General features: G+C 41.5%; 1 protein-coding gene across 3 annotated transcripts in view; it reads left to right on the top strand.

Annotated features, from left to right (window-relative positions):
* Positions 1–21,655: 21,655 nt before the first annotated feature.
* LOC134345231 (uncharacterized) overlaps positions 21,656–25,838 on the top strand; it is a 46,307-nt gene continuing 42,124 nt past the window's right edge. For all 3 annotated transcript variants that reach the window (XM_063045563.1, XM_063045562.1, XM_063045561.1), the window contains exon 1: positions 21,656–21,784. In XM_063045563.1, coding sequence (XP_062901633.1) covers positions 21,706–21,784 — 79 coding nt within the window. In that variant the 5' untranslated portion in view covers positions 21,656–21,705. The remainder of the gene's footprint in view (positions 21,785–25,838) is intronic.

Below are 25,838 nucleotides of genomic sequence, written 5' to 3'. Positions count from 1 at the left end.
CGAGCCTGCACCGCCATTCAGTATGATCATGGCTGATCATCCAATTCAGAACCCTGTACCAGCCTTCCCTCCATACCCCCGATCCCTTTAGCCACAAGGGCCATATCTAACTCCCTCTTAAATATAGCCAATGAACTGGCCTCAACTGTTTCCTGTGGCAGAGAATTCCACAGATTCACCACTCTCTGTGTGAAGAAGTTTTTCCTCATCTCGGTCCTAAAAGGCTTCCCCTTTATCCTCAAACTGTGACCCCTCGTTCTGGACTTCCCCAACATCGGGAACAATCTTCCTACATCTAGCCTGTCCAATCCCTTTAGCATTTTATAAGTTTCAATAAGATCCCCCCTCAATCTTCTAGATTCCAGCGAGTATAAGCCTAGTCGATCCAGTCTTTCATCATATGAAAGTCCTGCCATCCCAGGAATCAATCTGGTGAACCTTCTTTGTACTCCCTCTATGACAAGAATCTCTTTCCTCAGATTAGGGGACCAAAACTGCACACAATACTCCAGGTGTGGTGTCACCAAGGCCTTGTACAACTGCAGTAGTACCTCCCTGCTCCTGTACTCAAATCCTCTTGCTATGAATGCCAGCATACCATTCGCCTTTTTCACTGCCTGCTGTACCTGCATGCCCACTTTCAATGACTGGTGTACAATGACACCCAGGTCTCGTTGCAGCTCCCCTTTTCCTAATCGGCCATTATTCAGATAATAATCTGTTTTCCTGTTCTTGCCACCAAAGTGGATAGCCTTACAGTTATCCACATTAAATTGCATCTGCCATGAATTTGCCCACTCACCTAGCCTATCCAAGTCACCCTGCATCCTCTTAGCATCCTCCTCACAGCTAACACTGCCGCCCAGCTTCGTGTCATCCACAAACTTGGAGATGCTGCATTTAATTCCCTTGTCTAAGTCATTAATATATATTGTAAACAACTGGGGTCCCAGCACTGAGCCTTGCGGTACCCCACTAGTCACTGCCTGCCATTCTGAAAAGGTCCCATTTATTCCCATGCTTTGCTTCCTGTCTGCCAACCAATTCTCTATCCACATCAATACCGTACCCCCAATACCATGTGCTTTAAGTTTGTACACTAATCTCCTGTGTGGGACCTTGTCAAAAGCCTTTTGAAAATCCAAGTATACCACATCCACTGGTTCTCCTCCAACCACTCTACTAGTTACATCCTCAAAAAATTCTATGAGATTCGTCAGACATGATTTTCCTTTCACAAATCCATGCTGACTTTGTCCGATGATTTCACCGCTTTCCAAATGTGCTGTTATCACATCTTTGATAACTGACTCTAACGTTTTCCCCACCACTGATGTCAGGCTTACCGGTCTATAATTCCTTCCATGCAAGGATATTGCGCCCCCCACCCCGCTTCGGGTTCAAGTGTAGCCCGTGCCTTTTGTACAGGTCGTACCTTCTCCAGAAGAGATCCCAATGGTTTGTAACTATTTCAGCCTCTGTCATGTCCTCACTTTACTGTCTCTGCTCCCAGGAGTACAGCCCCAATTTCTCCACACATAATTGAAAAAATACATCTTAATTATGATATATTTTGTTCTTTTTTTAATTTTGAAAGGGTGAGCTATGTGATAAAGGAATTGTTACTGGCTCATCATCAACCTGGCCCTGCAGTACATGGCTGCAAGCCTCTGGTGAGACCTGTGATGCAGCTTGAATTTTACTACCTTTTGTGTTCACAGCCCACGGTACTTGGTGGAAATTTATTTTCAAAGTCATACGTAAGTGACTCTTGCTATTATGGCTGGTTGATGCAGCAATTTCAGATGAGCAACAGATACTTTACGAAAAAGCTGAAGCTGTGTTGAGCTAAAAAGACATTATTGTGGCCTTCACATTCGTATAAGTTACAGTATATAGGCTGCCAGAACAGATGTTAAATGAATGCTTAATTTATTAAACCAAACATTTAACAGTTTTAAACATTCTAACTACATTGTTTAAAGGATATTTGGACAGATAGGTGAGTAGTTAAACTTCAGAAGTTTATGGGACAAGTGCAGGCAAATAGGATTAGTTGAATTAAGCACCTTGACTGTTTTGGATGAATTAGGCCGGAGGGCCTGGGTCAGACATCCCACATCTCCTGGAAGTTCTGGGAGTCTCCCGCAGATTGATAGCGGCTCCCTGCCGCCCGCAAATTTTATACAATATCCTGGAAATCGATTTTTTTGAGGGAGAGAGAGAGAAAGAGAGAGCATTCAGATTGGTCTCTCTTTGTGCTAAGTAGACCTATCAGTTTTCTCTGTGGGAGGGCTTTACAGTCGACCTCTCTCTCTTTCATTGTCCATCAGTTCAGTTAGTGTCCTGCAGCGCCATGGCAGAGTGTTCCAAAAAAAGAAAATATAAAACGTACTTCACCCCAGACTACACTAAAGTGTACCCCTGCATAATAAGGGTAAATAATAATGACAGTGATGCTCGCTGCACTGTTTACAACAGTGACTTTTCTATTGCCCATGGTTGGTTAAATGACTGTAAAAGACATGTTAGGGTGAGTTTAACAGATGTCATTCATTCATTAGCATAGCTAACGTTATTTAAACTAGCTGGCTTGCTGCTAAGGAGCTACTCTATTGATGTCCTACATGATGAGGCCAAACTCCCTGTAGACTTGCTTAAAGTTGTAATAGAATAAAAAAAAACAACTCCACGATAATATAATATAATATAATATAATATAATTGTGAATCTGCTGTCTAGCAAAATTAACAAATTCATTGACACAGACTGCTATGAGGTTGAGACTTTCGGGAAAATGCTCAAATCTGCCAAGCAAGCCACATCACGGTACAGGGAAAGTTTGCAAAAGAAATAGAAAAGTTATTTGCATTAGCATTTAGCTATTAGCATTGAGGCTGCCAACAAAGTACTCAACAAGGAATATATATATAGTTTCAATATGTGACCAAATAAATTGTTGTGTTCTTTCATAATCAAATGTCCTGTATACATACACCCTTGGAGGTCCACCGGGGGGGAGGTGGTGGTGGGGGCATGGATATGGGGTGGCAGGGGTGGTGGTGCTACCTCCCTGAAATGAGTTTTTGCAAGGTGGCATGTCTGGAAAGTTATATAAATCTATGAACTATTTCCTAACCTTCAACCATTTCGTATCACATCAATATTTCCCCTTATTCTCTCTTCTCATCTTTGGGATTTATGAATTTGAGGCATTTTGAGATTGTATCCTATTAGATTTAATATGAAAACTCAGGATTATTAGTGAAAATTGAGAAATGATTACTCTGCTCAGACTGGACACAAAAACACTGAATTTGAGATGTAGAATAGTGCTTTTTGTAAATTGCATATTAGTAACTGAGGGAGGAAAAGGAGCATCACTTTGCACTGTGTCTGATTAAATAATATTTTCGTGTAGCATCTAATAAAGCAACATAAATACAGAAAACAAAAATGCTACAAAAATAGTCATTATGTAGAATAATATTAACAAATCTCCATTAATATCTATAATAGCATTAATAATAAATTATAGCATTAATAATAAATGCTAGCTGGGATTGTTATGCTAATGGTCCCCCCCCCCACCAGCCCACAATAGTCACCAGGTATTCCCAGGCAGGGGTACTGTCGAGAACATGCGAGATAGTGAATAATTTTCCATTGTACCAGTTACTGTTAAAGCTGCTGTGTACTAACAATGCTGTTGGCATTAAACTGAAAATTATTTTGTTCAATCAGACTTTATCCAACCCACAAATGATTTGTTAAAAATAATTTGATAGCACACAGCACTGATTTCAGTAGAACATTAAATTCCACGTTAATCATGAAAAAATTATTGACAGATTATTCATTGACAAACTATCCATCTTCACTTCTCCCTTCATTTTTCATTTCTGTTTTGACCCTCTTACATAGGTCGAAACTGCACAAAAATGAGAAAATGTACATTTTTTTTAATGGAAAGCAAAATTTCTTCAGTGGCTGGATTCTGCCACGTGTTTCATCGGTTTTGTACACTGGAAAATAAAGTCTATTCAACTCATAAGAAATTATTGAAACCTAGTGAATAATACCTACTTCAATCTTGTAGGCATTTGGCTTAAATTTACACCGACTGCGTTCTGTTAGTTTCATATACTGATTGTGTTTGTACTTGGCAGACATTTCACTTTACAGTTCTGTTCTTGTCGTCCAACAACTAACTTGAGCAAAACTACAAGGAACTTCTAAATACACATGGAATTAGACAAGACCATCACATTCTTCAATAAGTCCCATAAATTATCAGACCGTCTCTTCATCTCCAGAATAAAATGTTTCACCGCTCCCACTCAAATTTGTGGACTGAGTAATATTTTCAGTTTACCACCCAGTATAGATCCATTGTTCTTCTGATTTCAGTCAAGAGGGAAGTTGGTGCTTGAATGAACACACTCTGATGCCTTGTAGCAAATTGAAAGCATTTCTTCATTGACAAACTATCCATGTGCTCAACACTGTAATGCATGAAGAATATGCATTTTTGAGTTTCAGTTTGCAGAAGTCTAGTGCACATAAAGCAAAAGCCTGCATGGGCTGCCAATATTTTTAACATCAAGTGGGAGGATACAGGTAAAGAACAAGCAGAAGATTATCTGGCCGGAAGTATTTGGCCTAGATCGGTTTGTCTGTGGAGTCTAGTGCTGGTACCCTGGGGATAAAGTTATGATGGTATCTTGAGGACAGAAGTTATATGAACATCGGGTACATTGAGGGCAGGAACTTCAAGTACATCGCCAGAGATTTCAACACACTTCTGGACACAATTCAGTGCTGGAATGGAGGCGGTGCCATGTGATTCTGAATTTCAAAGGAGGGCTGAGATAACCATTTTTGGAAACACAAAGTCACAGAATGGAGGCTGTACACAAGCCCCAGTGCTGCATCCAGGTCATTGGGTCGTATTCTGCATACACTACATTCTGTTCAATCCCACACTGTATTATCAGGAGCAGGAGTAGGACACTCAGCCTGTTCTACCATTGAATAAGATCGTGCCTGATCTAACTGTGACCTTAACCTCATATTTCTGTCCAGCTGCAGCAACATTTTATCCCCTTACTTATCAAATATCTATCCACCATCTTGAAAATTTTAAAATGATCATCTTCTACTGCCTTGAGAGCAAGAAGTCCAAAGAAACTAACCTTCCAGAAATAAAGATTTTGCTTCATCTCTGTGTTAAATGTACAGCCCCTTTATTTTTACAAACAGAGATCCCCAATTCTTGATTCTCTCACAAGAGAAAATGCCTTTGTCACCTCTTCCTTCATCCAGATTAAGGACCCTAGTGATGATTAGCAGAATTCATAACCATTTGTGAAAGTGACAAACTGTCACTGAATATCTGATTGAGGACAAAGGATTAATTGTGTATAAGCATCAGGTCTCCCTTTTCTGGCACATCACATAAACGATACCAGTCTTGGACACAGACACAGGCCTAAACAAAATGAACACCAGAAAAAGCCTCATGGTTTACACTAATTTACCATAGGCTGCAATTACTTATCTGTGAATAAGAAAGGTAGAGAATGTTGATTTGATTAGATTAATCAAATCATTATTGTATATTATAAAATACATTTTATTTTAATTACTTTTTAAAATATATTTTTAAAGTTCTTTTCCCTTTACAAAAGCCCATTAGAATACTATAATGAAGGGATTCTCTATCCAATTCTGGTCCATGGATCATGAGCTGCTCCTATTGAATCACAGTCAGTATTCAATGTAGTTTACCTAATGAATTGACCATCCACATTAATGCGAATGTCAAGAGCTGTCTGACCCCAGGAAATCTGCTGCCTTTGGATGGATCCTTAAATTGGCAGACTATTTTGCTCCTGGTGTTATGTAGCTTTGAATGCCAATAGCATCTGAAATGCAACTTCATTGAAAGTGATAAGATTTGGGTTACTGGAGTGAAGGAATTATAACCAGACAGCTGTGTCAAGGTCACAAAAGCAATTGTTCCTGTTTTTAAACAGAACTAAGGGAATAATTTGATCACAAACAAATCTGCAGTCCTGCTGAAGGGTCTCGGCCCCGAATGTCGACTGTACTGTTTGTCTGGCCTGCTGAGTTCCTGCAGCATTTTGTGTGTGCTGCTTGAATTTCCAGCACCTGCAGATATTAAACAGAAAAAAATTGCAGATGTTGAAAATCCAAGCAACACACACAAAATGCTAGAGGAACGCAACAAGCCGGGCAGCATCTACGGAAAAGAGTACAGTCGACGTTTCGGGCCGAGGCCCCTCAGCAGGACTAGAGAAAAAGAAGATGAGGAATCAGAGTTAGAGAGTGGGGGGAGGGGAGGGGGGGAGAAACACGAGGTGAGAGGTGAAACTGGGAAGGGGAGGGGTGAAGTAAAGAGCTGGGAAGTTGAGGGGTGAAAGAGATACAGGGCTGGAGAAGGGGGAATCTAACAGTAGAAGAAAGTAAAAGGGGGAGGAGCACCAGAGGGAGGTGATAGGCAGGCAAGAAAATAAGGTGAGAGAAGGAAAAGGGGATGGGGAATGGTGAAGGGGTGCACATTACTATAAGTTCAAGAAATTGATGTTCATCCCATCAGATTGAAGGCTCCCAGATGGAATATAAGGTGTTGTTCCTCCAACCTGAGTGTGGCTTCATCACGACAGTGAAGGAGGCCATGGATTGACACATCCGAATGGGAATGGGAAGTGAAATTAAAATGGGTGACCACTGGGAAATTCCGCGTAGATGTTCGGTGAAGCGGTCTCCCAATCTACATCGGGTCCCACCAATATACAGGAGGCCACACTGGGAGCACCAGACACAGTAAATGACCCCAACAGACTCACAGGTGAAGTGTCACCTCACCTGGAAGGACTGTTTAGGGCCTTGAATGGTAGTGAGTGAGGAGGTGTAGGGGCAGGTGTGGCACTTGTTCTGCTTGCAAGGATAAGTGCCAAGAGGGAGATCAGTGGGAAGGGATGAATGGATCAGGGAGTTGTGTAGGGAGCGATCCCTGCAGATAGCAGAACGTCGTGGGGAGGGAGAAATGGTGGGATCCCGTAAGAGATAGCGGAAGTTGCGGAGAAGTATGTGCCAGATGCAAAGGCTGGTGGGGTGGTGGGTGAGGACAAGAGAATGCTATCCCTGGTAGCGTGACGGGAGGGTGAGGTGAGAGCAAATGAATGTGAAATGGAAGAGATGCAGTGGAGGACTGCATTGATTGTGAAGGAAGGGAAGCCCCTTTCTTTGAAGAAGGAGGCCATCTCCTTCATTCCGGAATGAAAAGCCTCATGTTGTGAGCAGATGTGGCAGAGACAGAGGAATTGAGAGAAGGGGATGGCGTTTTTACAAGTAACAGGGTGGAAAGAGGTATGGTCCAGGTAGCTGTGGGAGTCTGTGGGTTTAAAACAGACATCAGTAGATAAGGTATCACCAGAGATAGAGACAGAGAGACTGAAGAAGGGAGGGAGGTGTCGTAAATGGACCAGGTAACTTTGAGGACACTGTGGAAGGTGGAGGCAAAGTGGATGATGTCAATGACTTTCACATGGGTGCAGGAAGCAGCACCAATGCAGTCATCGATGTAGTGTAGGAAAAGTGGGGGATGACCACCAGTGTAAGTTAGGAACATAGAATATTCCACTTAGCCGATTGGAAGAATTGGATCAGCCCATGAGTGAATAGTGGAGCAGGCTCGATGGGCCAAATGGCCTACTTCTGCTCCTATATCTTATGGTCTTAAAAAGGCAGGCATAGCTGGGACCCATGCGAGTGCCCGTGGCTTCACGTTTTATTTGAAGGAAGTGGGAGGAGCCAAAGGAGAAATTATTTAGAGTGAGGACAAATTTGCTCGATGGAGGAGAGTGATGGTGGAGAGGAACTGTTTGGGTCTGGTGTCCAGAAAGATATGAGGCCTTCCTGGTGAGGATGGAGGTATGTAGGGACTGGACATCCAGAGCGAAAATAAGATGCTTCGGGGCCGGGGAACTTGAAATCATTGAAAAGATCAAGACTTGTGAGATGTCACAGATGTAGATAGGAAGGGACTGAACTGGGGCGGGGGGGGGGGGAATAAAACAGAGACGACGCGTGCAGATATGAATTCAATGGGGCAGGAACAAGCTGAAGCAATGGGTCTCCCTGGACAAGCATGTTTGTATATCTTGGGTAGGAGGTAGAAACGGGAGAACTGGGGTGCGGGAACTGTGAGCTTGGTGACTGTGGACTAGAGATCTCCAGAGCTAATAAGATTGGCAATGGTGTAGGAGACAATGGCCTGGTGCTCTTTAGTGGGGTCCTGTTCAAGGGGTAAGTACGAGGAGGTGTCTGAGAGTTGTCACTGGGCCTCAGCAGGGTAGAGGTCAGTATGCCAGACTCATACAGCACCCTGCCCCCACATGTGCAGGTTTGATGGGTGAGGTTAGGATTAGTACAGTAGGAGTGGAGAGCAGAGCGTTCAGAAGGAGTGAGGTTGGAATTAGAGAGAGAAGCCTTGAAGGCGAGACGGTTAATGTCCTGTCGGCAGTTCATCAGAAAGCACCATAAACATGGCTAGGATTCTACCTGTCTCTTGAGCAGCAGACTGAACACTACTGCCAGTCTGTTTGTGCTTCATGGCCGTAAGGCTCCCGGTCCTCTGCATAATCCTCTCAGGCACAAGATTAGCCTTCTTTTTACCCATATGCACCACAACCATACATTACCATGAAGTCTTCACACTAGTCAGGTGTTTAACATAGTTTAACAACCAGACTGATGAAGACACTGAAATTTTTGGAGATGAACAGTAATTGCCATGATGACTTGTGCTGCCATGTGGCTATTGTATTGATGCTCAGAGGGAGTGGAGCAGACCAAATCACTAAAATCCATTCTGTTACACAAGGCATCCCCTGAGGATGTTAGAAGGCGAGGAATTTCTAAGTACGAACTTGGTGTACCAACAGTACTGGCAAATCCCAGTGCACAAGACTTTTCTCACTAACAATTTTCTCACTGCCATGAACAGCAAATCCATGCATGTGGCAAAAGTCATTGATTTTTACCTTGTGAGTTTAGAAACTTGGGGGCCACTGTGACCATGAACTCCACTGAGGTTGTAGCTCAGGTATAAGAACTTGATTGGATTGTTACAGGGACTTGCAAGTCCCCGTGCAGGATTCCCTAAAGTTTAACTTGCAGGTTGAGCCAGTGGTAAGGAAGGAAAATGCAAGGATAGCATTCATTTCAAGGATGTAATGCTAAAGCTTTATAAGGTATTGGTCAGACAGCACTTGCAGCATTGTGAGCAGTTCTGGACCCCTTAGAAAAGATATGCTGGCATTGGAGAAGGTCTGGACCAGAGGAAGCTCATGATAATTATTCCAGAAATGATTAATGTATGAGGAGCGTTTGCTAGCTCTGGACCTGTTCTTGATGGAGTTTAAAAGAATCGGGGGCAGGGGGGGAGTTCTCATTAAAACCTATTGAATATTGAAAGGCCTAGATATAATAGATGTGGAGAGGATTGTTCCTATATTGGGTGAGTCTAAGTCCAAAGAGCACAGCCTCAGAATAGAGTGACATCCATTTAGAACAGAGATTAGGAGGAATTTCTTTAGCCAGAAGGTGGTGAATCTGTGAAGTTCATTGCCACAAATGGCTGTGGAGGCCAAATCATTGGGTATATTTAAGGCACAGGTTGATAGGTTCCTGATTAGTCAGGGTTTTATGTTTTGTTGCTTCAAAATACTGTTAATTGAAATGAAGACAGAGGAAGTCCGATATTCCATGTTTACTGTAAGCATGGCGTGCATGTATCACATGGTAGCGTGATGATATATGCAATTATCGTATTTTTACATGTAACCCATAATTAATTATTTAAATGAACAAGAATGCTTAATCAACTATATATATATACACACACACAAAATTACTCAAATATCATTGAAATATCAAATAACACAACGCTCCTCCCTGCTTAGCTATAAATTCCAGCTCAGCAGAGAATACAGGTGAACCATATGCACAGGATGCTATATAATACAACATAGTAAATTTCTGAAATTGTCCCATTCAGGCTGTTTGTCCTGCATCCTCCTTCTAAGATTGGGTTTGAAGAAATCCAAGCATGAATGCAAGGGAATGTCTAATCATCAATATATATGTTGTTGTATATATAGGGAGCGCAGAATCAAATATCACTGTGGTGATTGTACGTTCTACTATCAATTGTTTGGCGACAATAAAGTATAAAGTATATTCATACAAAATTACTCAAATATCATTGAAATATCAAATACACAACACTCCTCCCTGCTTAGCTATAAATTCCAACTCAGTAGAGAATACAGGTGAACCATATGCACAGGATGCTATATAATACAACTACTATATAGCGACGTCCACAGCACAGTAAATTTTTGAAATTGTCCCATTCAGGCTGTTTGTCCTGCATCTTCCTTCTAAGATTAGGTTTGAAGAAATCCAAGCATGAATGCCAGGGACGACCCAGGAACAGCGTAGCTGGTGGAGTGTGTTGCATTACGATAGGCAAGGAGGAAATTGGCAACTTTCTGGTTCAGTATTAGTGTAGTGTGTTCTACTGACATTGCCTGTAATACGTTCTTTAGACTTTGTACAAACCTTTCTGCAAAGCCATTTGTAGCTGAGTGGTATGGTACAGATATAATATGTTTTATTCCATTGATTATTAGGAATGATCAAAACTATTGAACCAAAAGCTGTGGTCCATTGTCACTGACTAAATGTTCTGGAAAACCAGTTTTTGAGAAGAGGCTTCTCAATAGATCAATAGAGACTGTAGTGGAGGCTGTTAGAAACAGTTTTGGCCACTTTGTAGCTGCATTGACTATTAACAAGAAATTTGTGCCCATTATGGGTCTGGCAAAATCCACATGAATCTTATGCCAGGGCAAGGCAGGCCATTCGAAGAGATGGGAAGGTGCTGCAGTTGGCATCTCCTCACCATGTTTCCATACCGTACAGTGCATGGCAAGCTGCTGGATCTGCTGATCTATCCCAGGCCTCCAGACAAAGCCTCGAGGCAACGCTTTCATTTTAACCACGTCTAGATGACCGGCATGTAGCTCCTCCAACACTTCAGCTCTCAACTCGGATGGTACAACAACTCGCAATCCCCACATAAAGCAGCTCCCATCAAGGGCAAGTTCATTCCGGCACTGGTATAAATGGGGGAAGTGGGATTTCTGTTGCACATTCCAGTCACTATATACCCAAGACCACAAGACATAGGAGCAGAATTAGCCTGTCCAGCCCATTGAGGCTGCTCCACCATTCTGTCACGGCTGATCCCGGATCCCACTCAACCCCATACACCTGTATTCTTGCCATATCCTTTGACGTCTTGACTGATCAGGAAACTATCAACTTCTGCCTTCATTATACCGATGGACTCGGCCTCCACCGCAGTCTGCGGCAGAGCATTCCACAGAGTTACTACTCCCTAGCTAAAAAAATTCCTCCTTACCTCTGTTCTAAAGGGCTACCCCTCAATTATGAAGCTATGCCCTCCAGTTCTGGATACCCCCACCAGAGGAAACATCCTCTCCACATCCACCCGATCTAGTCCTTTCAACATCTGGTAGGATTAAGTGAGATCCCCCCACAATCTTATAGATTCCAATGAGTACAGGCCCAAAGCTGCCAAATGTTTCGCATATGTTAAACCCTTCATTCCTGGAATCATCCTCGTGAACCTCCTCTGGACTCTTTCCAATAACAACACATCTTTTCTGGGATATAGGGCCTAAAACTGTTGACAATACTCTAAGTGCAGCCTGACTAATGTCTTATAGTGTCCTGAAAAAACCCAACTTAGACCCTACCTTACCTAGTAACTACAGACCTATTTCTAAACTTCCATTCCTGTCAAAGGTTCTCGAAAAGGTTATTTTCAGTCAATTGCTGCCCTACTTACACCAAAACAACATCTTGGAAAGATTTCAGTCAGGTTTTAAAGCTTATCATAGCACAGAGTCTGCCCTGCTGAAAGAGTAAATGACCTGCTCCTCTCTATCGACTCAGGTAACTCTGCCATCCTAATTCTTCTTGACCTCAATGCAGCGTTCAATACTGTGGATCATGCCATTTTAATAGATCATCTCCAATACAGGGTTGGTGTTGATGGCACTGTCTTGAAATGGTTTATATCCTACCTCAAAAATAGAAGCTTCTCTGTCAACATAGGCAAATTTTCTTCTCCCCCAGCTAGTCTCTCCTGCAGGGTCCCACAAGGTTCCATCCTAGGTCCCATTCTTTTCTCTATATATATTTATGCTTCCCCTCTGCCAAATCATTTAAAAATACAACATTTCTTTCCACTGTTATGCTGACAACACACAGCTTTATCTCCCCCTGAAACCAAGCAACCAGTCAAATCTAGCCAGCCTCATGAACTGCCTTGAGGACATAAAGCATTGGATGGCACAAAACTTCTTACAGCTGAATGAAGGCAAGTCTGAAGTTGTCCTATCTGGCTCCCCTGACTCCATCAAAGTGATTACCAACAGTCTTGGTAACCTGTCCACCCTTGTCAAACCCCATGTTAAATCCCTTGGTGTGATATTTCAATCCATCTTTAAGTTTGACAAGCAAGTTAATGCAGTAGTAAAAGCCAGTTTTTTCCAGCTTTGTACTATTGCTAAAATCAAGCAGTTTCTCTCTTTCAAAGATTTCAAGAAAGTCATCCACACCTTTATATCCTCCCGCTTGGACTAATCCAACTCCTGGGATTAGTTAGTCGTCCCTGTCCCGCCTGCAATTGGTCCAGAACACCACAGCCAGGCTCCTGACAGGTGCCCGGAAGAGGGACCATAGTACTTCTATCCTGGCCTCCCTCCGCTGGCTCCAAGTACGGTTCGGAATTGATTTTAGGATTCTCCTGTTTGTTTATAAAGCCCTAAATGAGCTAGCCCCCTCCTATATCACAGACCTTCTAACCCCTTATTCTACTTCCAGGTCCCTCAGGTCGGCTGACTTGGGGCTCCTGGTTGTCCTGCGATCTAAACTTAAGCTCAGGGGTGACCAATTGTAGCCCCTAGACTGTGGAACAGCATTCCCCTCCCTATCAGATCTGTCCCCTCCATCGACTCTTTTAAATCCAAGCTCAAAACTTACTTTTATTCACTAGCGTTTGAATCCTCCTGATGTGGCTGATTTTTGGCTTTTGCCTAGGCCCTTGTGTTGTTTCTTTTGTGCCTATAAGCTGTTTGCCTTGTTGGTTATGTCTGTGTTTCTTGTATTTGTGATTTTAGCTATCTGCTCTGATCTGTACAACACTTTGGTCAACGTGGGTTGTTTTTAAATGTTCTATATAAATAAATTTGACTTGACTTGACTTGACTTATAAAGGGTCAGCATTAGCTCCTTGCTTTTATATTCAACTCCCCTTGAAATAAATTCCAACATTGTATTTGCCTTCTTTACCACAGACTCAACCCGTAAATTAACTTTCTGGGTGTCTTGCATGAGGATTCCCAAGTACTTCCACATCTCTGATGTTTGAACCTTCTCCCCATCTAGATAATGGTCCACACTATTGTTCCTTTTGCCAAAATACATTATCATACATTCGCCAACACTGTATTGCATCTGCCACTTTTTTGCCCATTCTTCCAATTACCCTGCTGCAATCGCATTGTTCTTCAGCACTACCTACCCCTCCATCGATCTTCATATCATTCACAAACTTTGCCACAAAGCCACCAATTCCATTATCTAAATCATTGACAAAGAATGTGAAAAGCAGCGGCCCCAATAGTGACCCCTGAGATACACCACTAGTCACTGGCAGCCAATCAGAAAAGACCCCTTTTATTTCCACTTGCTGCCTCCTGCCTGTCAGCCATTCCGCTATCCATGCCAGTATTTTCCCTGTAAGGCCTAGGATTTTATCTTGTTAAGCAGCCTCATGTGTGGCACCTTATCAAACATCTTCAGACATCCATTGCCTCTCCTCTGTCACCCTGCTTGTTACATCCTCAAAGAACTCTAACGAGATTTGTCAGGCAATATTTCCCTTTACAGAAACCATGCTGACTTTGATTTATTTTATCATTAGTCTCCAAGAACCTCGAAACCTCCTTTTTAATAATAGACCCCAATACATTCCCAACCACTGAGTTTAGGCCAACTGGCCTATTATTCCCTTTCTTTTGCCTTTCTCCCTTCTTAAAGAGTGGAGAGACATTTGGAATCTTCTTTTCCTCTGGGACCTTACCAGAATCAAGTGATTCTTGAAAGATCATGACCAATGCTTCCATTACCTCTTCAGCAACTTCTCTCAGGATTCTGAGATGAAGGCCATCTGGCCCAGGTGACTTATCCACCTTCAAACCTTTGAGTTTGGCTAGTATTTTTTCCTTTGTAATGATAGTAGCACTCACTCCTGCTCCCTAACACTGATGGACCTCTGGCACACTGCTAGTGTCTTCCACAGTGAAGACAAATGCAAAGTAACCATTAAGTTTATCTGACATTTCTTTGTCTTCCCGTTTCTACTTCACCAGCACTATTTTACAGTGGTCCAGTATCAACTCTCACCTCCCTTTAACTCTTTATATAACTGAAAAATACTTCTGGTATCCTGCTTTATATTATTGGCTAGTCTGCCCTCATATTTTATTGTTTCTCTTGTAATAGCTTTTTTAGTTACTTCTTGTTGGATTTTTAAAGATTCCTGATCATCCAACTTCCCACTCACTTTTGCTACTTTATATGCCCTTAATTGGCCTTAATGCAGTCCTCAACTTCCCTTCTCAGCCATGGTTGCCTACTCCTGCCATCTGAGAACTTCTTCCTCTGTAGGACATATCTATTCTGTGGCTTGTGAACTACTCCCAAAAACTTCAGCCATCTCTGCTCTGCTGTCACCTCTGCCCGTATCCTCCTCCAATCCACCTGGGCAAGCTCCTCTCTATTCCCTCTGTAATTCCCTTTATTCCACTGTGACATAGACACACATGACTTATGCTTCTCCCTCTCAAATTTCAGTATGAAGATCAATTATGATCACCTAAGGGTTCCTTTACGTTAAGCTCTCTAGATGCCTATGTATACCTGAGAAAGTCCAGGGTCTTTTCTGGTTTCCCGTTGGATATCTCTGCCATAATAGAGAGACTTTCTATTTGCATTAGGGAGAATGCATCAAGAGGAGTGCCTTTTTCAGCAAATTTTTTGGATTTTTTTTCTTTTTCCAAGGGAAAACAGAACAATTCATCAGCATTTTCATGATTAGTCATCCTTTTGAATTCAATGTTGTAATCGTGTCCTCCAAGAAACAAAGCCCATCTCTGCATTCAGATGACTGCTGTGAGTGGAACAACCTTGTGTAGATTGAAAATGGACACCAGTGGTTGATAGTCATAATGAGGGCCATCTCTCTCCCATACAGGTAGTGGTTGAGAAGTTTTACACCCCAAACCAGAATCAAGACCTCTCTGTCAATCTGTCTGTAATTCTTCTCTGTAGCAGTAAGGGAATGTGATGCAAAGACTGTGGGGTGTTCACTCATCACATGTGACATGACTGCACCTATATCATAAGGCGAGGCATCACAGGCAAGCTTCTCTGGATGAGTACAATGTCTGATGTCACGATTTCCTTTACCTTTTTGAAAGCCACCTCACTCTGCTTGTCCAGTTCTTCCAGATCTGTAGTAATGAGTTCAAGGGGTGGAGCACAGTAGCCAGGTTTGGCAGAAACCTGTTGTAGTGATTGACAAATCTGTAAAAGGACTGCAAATGTGGGCTGTTTCTCACAGCAATTTATTTCAAACATCTCAATCCCTTTAACAGGTCAGTGGGCTTCTTGGGTTCGTTTTAGAAATACCTCGACGTCAATGTTATGTTTTGTAATTTCAAAACACTGAGTTAATTGAAATGAAGATGTGGGTATTCTGAAATACAGGTGTGCCAAGTTTACTTTAAGTAAGGCACGCATGTATCACGTGGTGATGCGATGATGTGTGCAAGTAATGTATTTTTGCATATAGCCCATAATTAAGTATTTCAAAGGTTTCAAAGGTACATTTAATGTCAGGGAAATGTATACAATATACACCCTGAAATGTTTTTTCTTCACAACCATCCACGAAAACAGAGTGTGTCCCAAGGAATGAATGACAGTTAAATGTTGGAACCCCTAAGTCCCCCCACCTTCCTTCCCTTCCATGCATAAGCAGCAGCAAGCAACGATCCCCCATTCCCTCACCAGCAAAAAATAGCATCGGCGCCCACCACCAGGCACTCAAGTGTGCAGCAAAGCAACAGCAAAGACACAGACTTGCAGTACCCCAAAGACTACTTGTTCACCCGGTATTTGACATACCACAGGTTCTCTCTCTCCCTAATAAGGAAGAAAGAGATGTCTCTATTTCACAGCGAGAGGGGAGACATAACAAACAACTCCCTGGTTTATGATATTAAAAGTCAGTTGCATCGCTTTTTCCAAGCTCTGTACCCAAAGGTCTCAGGTCTCTAGGCATACAGCCATAGATCTTCCGACTTCCACGATGACATCAATCTCATGCTGTGACACTGACCTTCGACCTGCCCATCTCCAGAACCACGAAAGCCCAGACCTCCAAAGGTGAGTGAAGCTCTTAGGCTGCGCCCTAGGCATGTTGAATAACAGCCAATCATGAAACCCAGGGATCTGGTCCCATTGCTGCAAAGAACCAAAGTCAGAGTTTAGCTCCAGACAAGGTCTTCAAAAGAACCCTGAAAGGGAAAAACAGAGATATTAAAGATAGAAATAGAGCTGTTTCCGAAGATGCAAGCAAAGAAGTTTCCATTAAGCACCATTGACTCTTCTAAGCTCCTCCCCTTATGTAAGGAATGCTTAATCAGCAAAATATTATTACTCAAATATTATTGAAGCATCAAATACACAACACAGGGCATCAAAGATTGTGGGGAAAAGGCAAGAGAATGGGGTTGAAGGGATAATAAATCAGCCATGGTGGAATGTTGGAGAAAACTCAATGGGCTGTATTCTACTCCTATATCTTATGGTCGAATGATCTAAAATCTAATTCAATGGAGTTGTCCCTCTGAGAGCCTGGGCAATCACTCTGACGCTGCCATTACCAGCAAATTAATGCATATGGCTGAGGTTTATTGCTTGTTACCTTGTGAGTTCACTAAGTTGAGGGTAAATGTGACCTTGACCTCCACTGTGGGTGTAGCCAAGGCATGAGAGTTTGATGCAGAATGTTACAGATCAAAGTTATTACTGATTTGAGAATCTTATGTTATGAACACATTGCTTATTGTGAGAGATCTTCAGCTGATCTAAAAGCTCTCTTAGAACTGGGGCTTGACAGAACATTATTTCTGTAGTCCACATCTTCCCCAATTGGCTTGTGATGCGAAGCTTGAAGCTTCCATTAATCAAATGCTGTTGGTAGTGTTGGCAATGCAGCATTCATTGAATGAGGTGCTCAAAAGTTCCGACTTCTTCGTGTCAGCTCACATCCAGCTCACATTTCCGAGTGTCAACATCTCTAAAGGTTCATCCGAGACCCAATGTATTGATACAATTGCGAAGAAAGCATGCCATCAGCTATATTTCATTTGAAGTTTGAAGACATTTGGTATGTTTCTACAGATGTACCACAGACAGTGTTCGGTCTAGTTATATCACCATCTGATATGAAGGAGCCAATGCACAGGATAGGAAAAAGCTGCAGAGGTTGTAAACACAGCCAGCACCATCAATGACACTAGCCTTCCTATCATTGAGGAAATCTTTGAAAGGCAATACCCCAAGAAGACGGCATCCATCATTAAGGACCCTCACCAATCAGAACATGTCTTTTTCTAATTACTACCATCAGGGAGCAGGTATAGGTGGTTGCATTTCAGTGGGGATAACTTCACTTAACCTCACTCACCCATCACTGAACTGTTTCCACAACCATACGACATAGGACATGAATTAGGCATTCGGCCCATTGGGTCTGCTCCGCCATTTCATCATGGCTGATCCATTTTCTTCTTAACCCCATTCACCTGCCATCTCCTCATTACCTTTCACACCGAGACTAATCAAGAACCTATCAACGTCTGCCTTAAATACACCCACTGGCCTGGCTTCTACAGCTGCCTGTGGCAATGAATTCCATAGATTTACTACCCTCTGGCTGACGAAATTCCCCCTTATCTCTTTTCATCTCTGTTCCACTATTTTGAGTGTGTCCTCTGGTGCCAGACACTACCAGCAAAGGAAGCATCCTTTTCCCTTCTCTCTATCTAAGCCTTTTAACATTCAATAGGTTTCAATGAGATACCTCTTCATTCTTCTAAATTCCAGTACTTAAAGCCCCAGAGACTTCAAATGCTGCTTATGATAATCTTTTCATTCCCAGAATCTCTCTCGTGAACCTCCTCTGAATCCTCTCCAAACTCAGTACATCCTTTCTTAAATAAAAGGCCCGAAACTGTTCACACTATTCCAAGTGAGGCCTCACCACAACAGTGACTTAACCAGCACAACATCGAAAGGACAGGCAGAATGCAAAAATGGGGTGGGTTGGGCTGTTGACAAAAGATGAAATCAAATCATCAGAAAGAGGTGACATAGGGTTGGGAAGTGTTGAACTGTTGTGGCTAGAGTTAGGAACTGCAAGGGAAAAGAGACCCTGATGGGAATTATATACAGACCCACAAACAGTAATAAGGATGTGATCTACAAATTACAATGCATGCCAAAAAGATAATGTTATAATAGCCATGGGGGATTCCAATGTGCAGGTAGATTGGGAAAAGTAGGTTGGTGCTGGATTCCAAGAAGGGAATTTCTAGAATTCCTACAAGATGGCTTTTCAGAGCAGCTCGTGGTTGAGCCCACAAAGGGATCAGCTATTCTGGATTGGGTGTTGTGCAATGAACCAGAATTGATTAGAGATCTTAAGGTAAAAGAACCCTTAGGGTAAGCAATCATAATATGGTCAAATTCACTCTGAAATTTGAGAAGGAGAAACTAAAATCAGGTGTATCAATATTACAGTCGAGTAAAGGGAATTACAGAGGCATGAGAGAGGAATTGAGAGGAATTGACCAGAATTGATTGGAAAAGAACACTGGCAGGGATGATGGCAAAGCAGCAATAGCTGGAATTTCTGGAAGCAGCTTGGAAGGCACAGAATATATACATCCCAAAGAGGAAGAAATATTCTAAAGGCAAGATAACACAACAAATGATGGAATTGATGGCTTTGTTGCAAAGTTTTTTAGATGATATGAAGACAGGTGGAGCGGCAGGTAGTTCTGAGGAAGTAGAGAGGCTACAAAAGGACTTAGACAGATTAGGACAATAGGCAACAAAGTGACAGATGGAATACGATGTCAGGAAGTGTATGGTCATGCACTTTAGTAGAAGAAATGAAAATGTTGACTGTTTTTTAAATGGAGAGAAAATACAAAAATCTGAGGTGCAAAGGGACTTGGAAATCTTTGTGCAGGATTCCCTAAAGGTTAATTTGCATGTTGAGTCTGTGGTGAGGAAGACAAATGTGATTTTAGCATTCATTTCACGAGGACTAGAATACAAAAGCAAGGATGTAATATGGAGACTTAATAAAGCACTGGTGAGGCCTCACATAGAGTATTGTGAGCAGTCTTTGGCCCTTTATCATAGAAAGGATGTACATAAACTGGAGAGGGTTCAAAAGATGTTCGTCAAACTGATTCCATGATTGAACGGCTTGTCATATGAAGACCATTTGATGGCTCTGGGCCTGTATTCACTGGAATTCAGAAGAATGAGGGCTGTCTGAATTGAAACCAATTGAATGGTGAAAAGACTTGATACAGTGGATGTGGGGATGTGGAAAGGATGTTTCCTGTCGTGTGGGAGTCCAAGACCAAAGGACACAGCCTCAGAATAGACAGGTGTTCTTTTAAAACAGAGATGAGGAGGAATTTCTTCAGCTAGAGAGTGGTAAATCTATGGAATTCATTGCCACAGGCAGCTGTGGTTGCCAAGTCTTTATATATATTTTAAGGCAGAGGTTGATAGGTCCTTGATTGTTCAGGGCATGAAGGGATACAGAGGAATGGTAGGAGATTGGGGCTGAGGAAAATTGGATCAGCTACAATGAACTGCCAGAGCAGACTTGATGTTACAAATGGCCTAATTTTGCTCCTTTATCTTATTGTCTTATGGTCTTAACTTTACATCCTTGTTTTTATATTCTAGTCCTCTTGAAATGAATGCTAAATTTGCATGTGCCTTCCACACCACCGATTCACACTGCAAATTAACCTTTAGGGAACTCTGTTCAAGAACTACAAAGTCCCTTTTTCCCTCATCTTTTTAAATTTTATCTCCATTTAGCAAATAGCCTATGCTTTTATTCCTTCTACCAAAGTACTCGAGTCTCCATCTCTCTGGCAAAGCATCCAGTGAAGTAGCATAATGCATAGATTCTGTTTCACAATTGGTGCAATTTCAATTCAGTGGTATATTTCCAATGTTCATACAGAGGTATTTACACCAAAAAAGAACTGAATGTTTAAAGGCTCTTTGGAAATACAGGTAGGCTTTTGCAAAAGGGCATTTCACTACCTCTTGCCCTTTCGTCCATTGCTGCCCCTGAGTGATCTGCAATCTGAGCCAAAAGCTTCCAGCTACAAGGTGACAAATCCATGACTGAATGAGCAACCTTTTCAATGGGATGTTGTTGGAAAATATTTGCTTCCTTGTTTGCTTGAGCTTGTGAGTTGTAATCTAACTGATTCAATGCAACAAACACAAAGTCTACAGAGAGGAGTAAACCATTGACATTCCAGGCTGAGATTCTTCATCAGGACTTGGACTGAAATGTCCTTTTCATAGATTCTGCCTCATCTGCTGAGTCCCTCCAGCATGTTGTGTGCGTTGCTCTGGATTTCCAGCATCTGCAGAATCTCTTCTGTTTATAATTGATTCAATGATTATGTTCTCAGCGTAAATTATTAACAGATTGAAAATCAGAACCTAGGCTGTAGCAGCATCATGCAGATGCTTCTGTAAGAAGAAGGTATTTGAAGTGGACTCTCCGAATAATGTGCTTGCCACTGCCCAAAATCTCCCTTTGAAGAGATTACCTTTCTTCAGCCGCTATAGCTCAAACCAAAAATGAAAAATATCAGAGTTTCGATCCTTCTGTTTTATCATAGGTGGGTATTTTGGAGTCCCTGTTGGACATGTTCAAGCACAGCACGGTTTATTGCTTAACAATCTCTACAAGAAGGATATTCCATCAAAGAGATCACCTAATTATCGGGTTTTTTTTGTTGTGGTTCGGGTCATTGTGGAAAAACATTTAGGCAATGTTCATGGATAGATAGAACAATAACTGTGCTACCTGTTTCAAGAATTAATAGCTTGGGGTTTGCTATCGTAATGGGTGCACTTCCTATTAGGAGGATCACATCATGTCAGAGGCCACCCTCAGTTGATTGTGCCACATGAAAATAGGCTGTGAGACTTTCAAATCATCCCATTCGTCAAGGAGGTTTGGCTTCACTTTGTGGGGGTGGTGTTTCATATTTGCAAACAAGGCATGCCTTTAAACTCACTTGTGGAGGAAACTAAATTGCAAGGTTCCTCAGCACTGAGTGCAGTGTTCAGACAGCTCCACTCATCCATGGGCCCGGCCTCCCTGAAGCAATGAAAGTGATGGCTATACTACTGTTTGCTCAGCAAATCTTTCTAGCACTCTTTGTGACCTTGAGGCAAAATGTTCTGGGTAAGTGCAAGTTTTATTTTGTGAACTTCAGACATGTTCAATGTGGAGGAGGAATGTAAAATTTAAAGAAGGTAGATTTTCTTCACCACTTTTACTTTCTTTACTTTAATGCTGAGTAAATTCCATTCATAATCTTTGTAAGAAAATGTTTTTTGTTTCTTGAAATTTATTTGCAAGTTATCGTAGGTATTACAGAGAGATACGCCAACATGCACTTTCATTAGACTCCTTTCTAATTTAGCAATAATTCCATTGGAATATGAAGTTGTTCATAAAGAGTGAAGTGTGGAATTTGACAAAGATGTACTGACTTCATGCAATAACATTAGTCAGGGCAATTACTGAGGTCAAAATCAGTCCTCTTTGACTTTAAGCACAAAGGTTTGGTGATTCTCAAATTTTCACAAAAAGGAATTTTTACCTCACAAAGTATAATGAGTGTTTTGATGCGATTAATACCTCATTGCATGTGAGATTCTGAACCAACACACACAAAATGCTGAAGGAGCTCAGCAAGCCAGGCAGAATCTACGGGAAAAGGTAAACAGTTGTTATTTCGAGCCAAGCCGTGATGGAGAGTCTTGACCCCAAATGTCGACTGATGCTGCCTGGCCTGCTGAGTTCCTCCAGCATTTTGTGTGCGTTACTTGGATTTCCGGCATCTGCCGATTTTCTCGCACATTTGAGATTCTGATTTTATTGATTAATATATACTAAGGGGGAATGGGATTAGCAGGAGATCTCTGAGTGCAGACTCAACGGGCAAAGTGATCTTGAATTAATGTAATATACTGCATATGACTTCATAAGTAATAAAAAGTGTCGCTATTTGAAATATGTTGCCAGATAATACTGATTCAATCAATATAACTGAATAATGGGTAGGTGAAAGAACTCAATTTAATGCTAATTTAGCATTAAATGAGACATACAATTCACATATGTGAGTTTATCAGATGTTTAAAACATCTTTAGATTCATTTTGCGAGTAAAATAGGATGACAAACAGTATCGTTTCCCCTTGCTGTTTCTTTCCATGGTGTGGTTCAGTTGAAAACTGTGTCACAGTATTTCTTTGACTTACTGGTGTGCTGTGATTAGAAAACACATGAGAAAGTTTGAAATTGGGGTAGGGTGACGGAAAACATAGCTTTGTTCATGGAAGAATATCTCACGTAGAATTAGGTGCCCCTCGGCCCCAAAACTATAATCATTGGGATGATGTGTGAAAGCATACAGTATGTGTTTTTAACCTACACCAGGAAAAATGAGTACACTTCAAATCCCTGCACGTAGCCTTATGTGAAAGCGTAAGAAAGTGACCAAATCCCATATCTATGTTGCTTAATGCTCTATATTTGTACGTGCAGAGTACTGCATTTCACTTAATCACAGAAAATCAAACAACATAGAAACATGCTATTTGGCCCACCATGTGCTCACTGACCAGTGGGTATTCATCCTTATTAACCCCGTCTTCCAGCACTTGGCCCACAACCTTCAATGTCTAGATGATTCCCACACTCTCCTGGACACTTCAGTCAGCGACTCTGCTTCCACCACTCCCTGAGTGAGAAAGGTTTCTTCAAAACCATTCTAAGTTTCTTACCCTTTGTCCTAAGTCAATGCCCTCCAGTTTTCTCTCTCAGAAATTTAGTTCCATTGACTTCTTTGGAATGGGCCAGAGTACAATATATGGCATCAATATGTTGCTTTAATAGTGGAATGAGATTCTGGGCAAGTTTTAGATTTCACGAATAATGCAGAAGTCAGAGAAAACCCCTGTGTGGGTGTTTGAAATCAGAGCACAAAGGGAAGAATGTGGATAAAGAGAGGTCAGGCTGAATATATTGAAGGAGAGTTTACTTATGATTCATTTATAGTTTAAGTTCCAACATGAATAGTAATACCTAGGTATTCATCCGCAGTTAATACAGCTAAATAGTACACATCAGCATTGAAGTTTCTAGCTTCCAAATGGAACAGATTCTGGAAGCAGAGTACAACACACTGACGTGGTTGTAACATACAAACAGGACTGAATTTCTAGAAAATATTCAACATATTTAAATTGACTCCACATAAGTCTACAAACAACAAAGTTTAACATAAAAATTAATTAATCAACTAAAAACCAACTTCAACGAACAGTACAGTGCAGGAACAGGCTCTTCAGGCCATGATGTTGTGCTGAACTAATTAAGATAAAAATTGACCCCGCACAGCTCCTTTGAACTTTCCCAATCTCATCTTAAATGCATGCCCCATACATTTCAACCCTGGGTAAAGATACTGGCTGACTATTCTGTCTAGGCCTCTCATAGTTTTGTAAACTTTTATTAGGTCTCCCCTCAGCTCCCACCACTGCAGACCACTCCTTATAGCATATACCCTCTAATCCAGGCAGCATCTGAGCGCTGATGAAGGGTCATGGCCCAAAACGTTGACTGTTTATTTCTATCCATGGAGGCTGCCTGATCTACTGATCTCCTCCAGCACATTGTGTGTATATTGCTCTAGATTTCCAGCATCTGTAGTACCTCTTGTGTCTACAACACCCTGGTAAATCTTTTTAGTACGCTCTCCATAGCCTCCAAGACTTTGCTATAATAAGGAAACCAGAAACGGATGTAATACTCCAGATGTGACCCATCCAGAGTTTTATAAATCTACAGCATAACTTCCAGCTATTGAATTCGGTGTCTCAACTAACAAAGACAAGCACGCCATAAGCTTTCTTTATCGCCCTATTAACTTGTGCGACATCTTTCAGGCCCTCTTTCTACTACCTTGCACTTAAGTAGTACTGTATTTCACTGTTTACGAAGTGCTTTCACAATGTTAAAATGTGAAAGAAAGCAGATAATTCAAGTCCTCACTTTATGTACAATGTCAAACATTGGTTGGAATTTTACCTCAGATACGTATTCCTGTTAGAGATTCACCAAGTCATTCTACAACAAATTTCTGACATGACAAAAGCTCTGTTTGTTTTCAAACATAATATCCAGTTCTATGGAGAAATCTGCTATGCCTCTCCTTTTGCAACATGAAATATAAAAGAAAGGTGTGTTGATATGGTAAAGCAAGCTTCCCTTAGGTAAACCAGAAGGAATAAAAATATATCCCTAAATTATTACGAACTTTTAAAACCAACAATTTTAACTGCAACTTTTTCCACAAAAATTGTTCTCCTCTTTGAATGAGGTGGTTTGCTCAACACTAATGAATAGGAAAAAGCCATTACTGAAGTATCACACCACGTCAGCGTACAAAACTTGTAATGAAAAATGTAAAATAACTGCAATAAATTTTATCGATGCTTTTTGAGAGTGCTTTCAAACTTTTCAATCCAGAAGGATGTTATAAATTATGTTCTTACTTTTTTTCTTAAATATATAGTAATCACTAACCTACATTTGCAGGAAATAGTACTTCTGCAGCTTCGTTGTGGTATATTATGCAGATTTGAACTCTGTAAATGAGGCCAGCAATGTAATATGTGATCTGATTGATTTCATTTTAAGAAATAAAACAAATATAGTAAAGAAAGAAAAGAATATTAGAGTCATAGAGTTATGCATAAACAGGACCTTTGGCTCAACTCGTCCATGCTAAACAAGATGTCTTTTCCAGTTAGTCCCCTTTGCTTGTATTTGGCCCATTTCCCTCTGAACCTTTTCTAACTAACTGGATTTCCAGTTTCTTTTTGACAGCACATTCCATGTATCCACCTCCTTCGGTGTGGAATGAGTTGCCCCAATTGTACTCTTCAAATATTTTCCTTCAAATTTTAATCTATGCCCTCTAGTTTTAGACTCCCTGTTCTGGGGTAAAAAAAACTATGACTATCCACCTTATCCATGCCCCTTTGTTATTTTATACTTCTCTTTAAGGTTGCCTCTCAGTCTCCTACTCTCCAGGAAAAAAGATCCCAGTCTATCCAGCCTCTCTATATTATTCAGGCCATCCTGCCCTGGTAATACCTGCGTGAATGTGTTCTGCGCTATCTCCAGCTTAATGAAGTCCTTCCTATAGTTGGGTGACAAGAAGA

The sequence above is a fragment of the Mobula hypostoma genome, chromosome 4 (genome assembly GCF_963921235.1).
Source record: "Mobula hypostoma chromosome 4, sMobHyp1.1, whole genome shotgun sequence".
NCBI classification, from domain to species: Eukaryota; Metazoa; Chordata; class Chondrichthyes; order Myliobatiformes; family Myliobatidae; genus Mobula; species Mobula hypostoma.
This window is presented reverse-complemented; position numbering and strand designations above follow the sequence as displayed.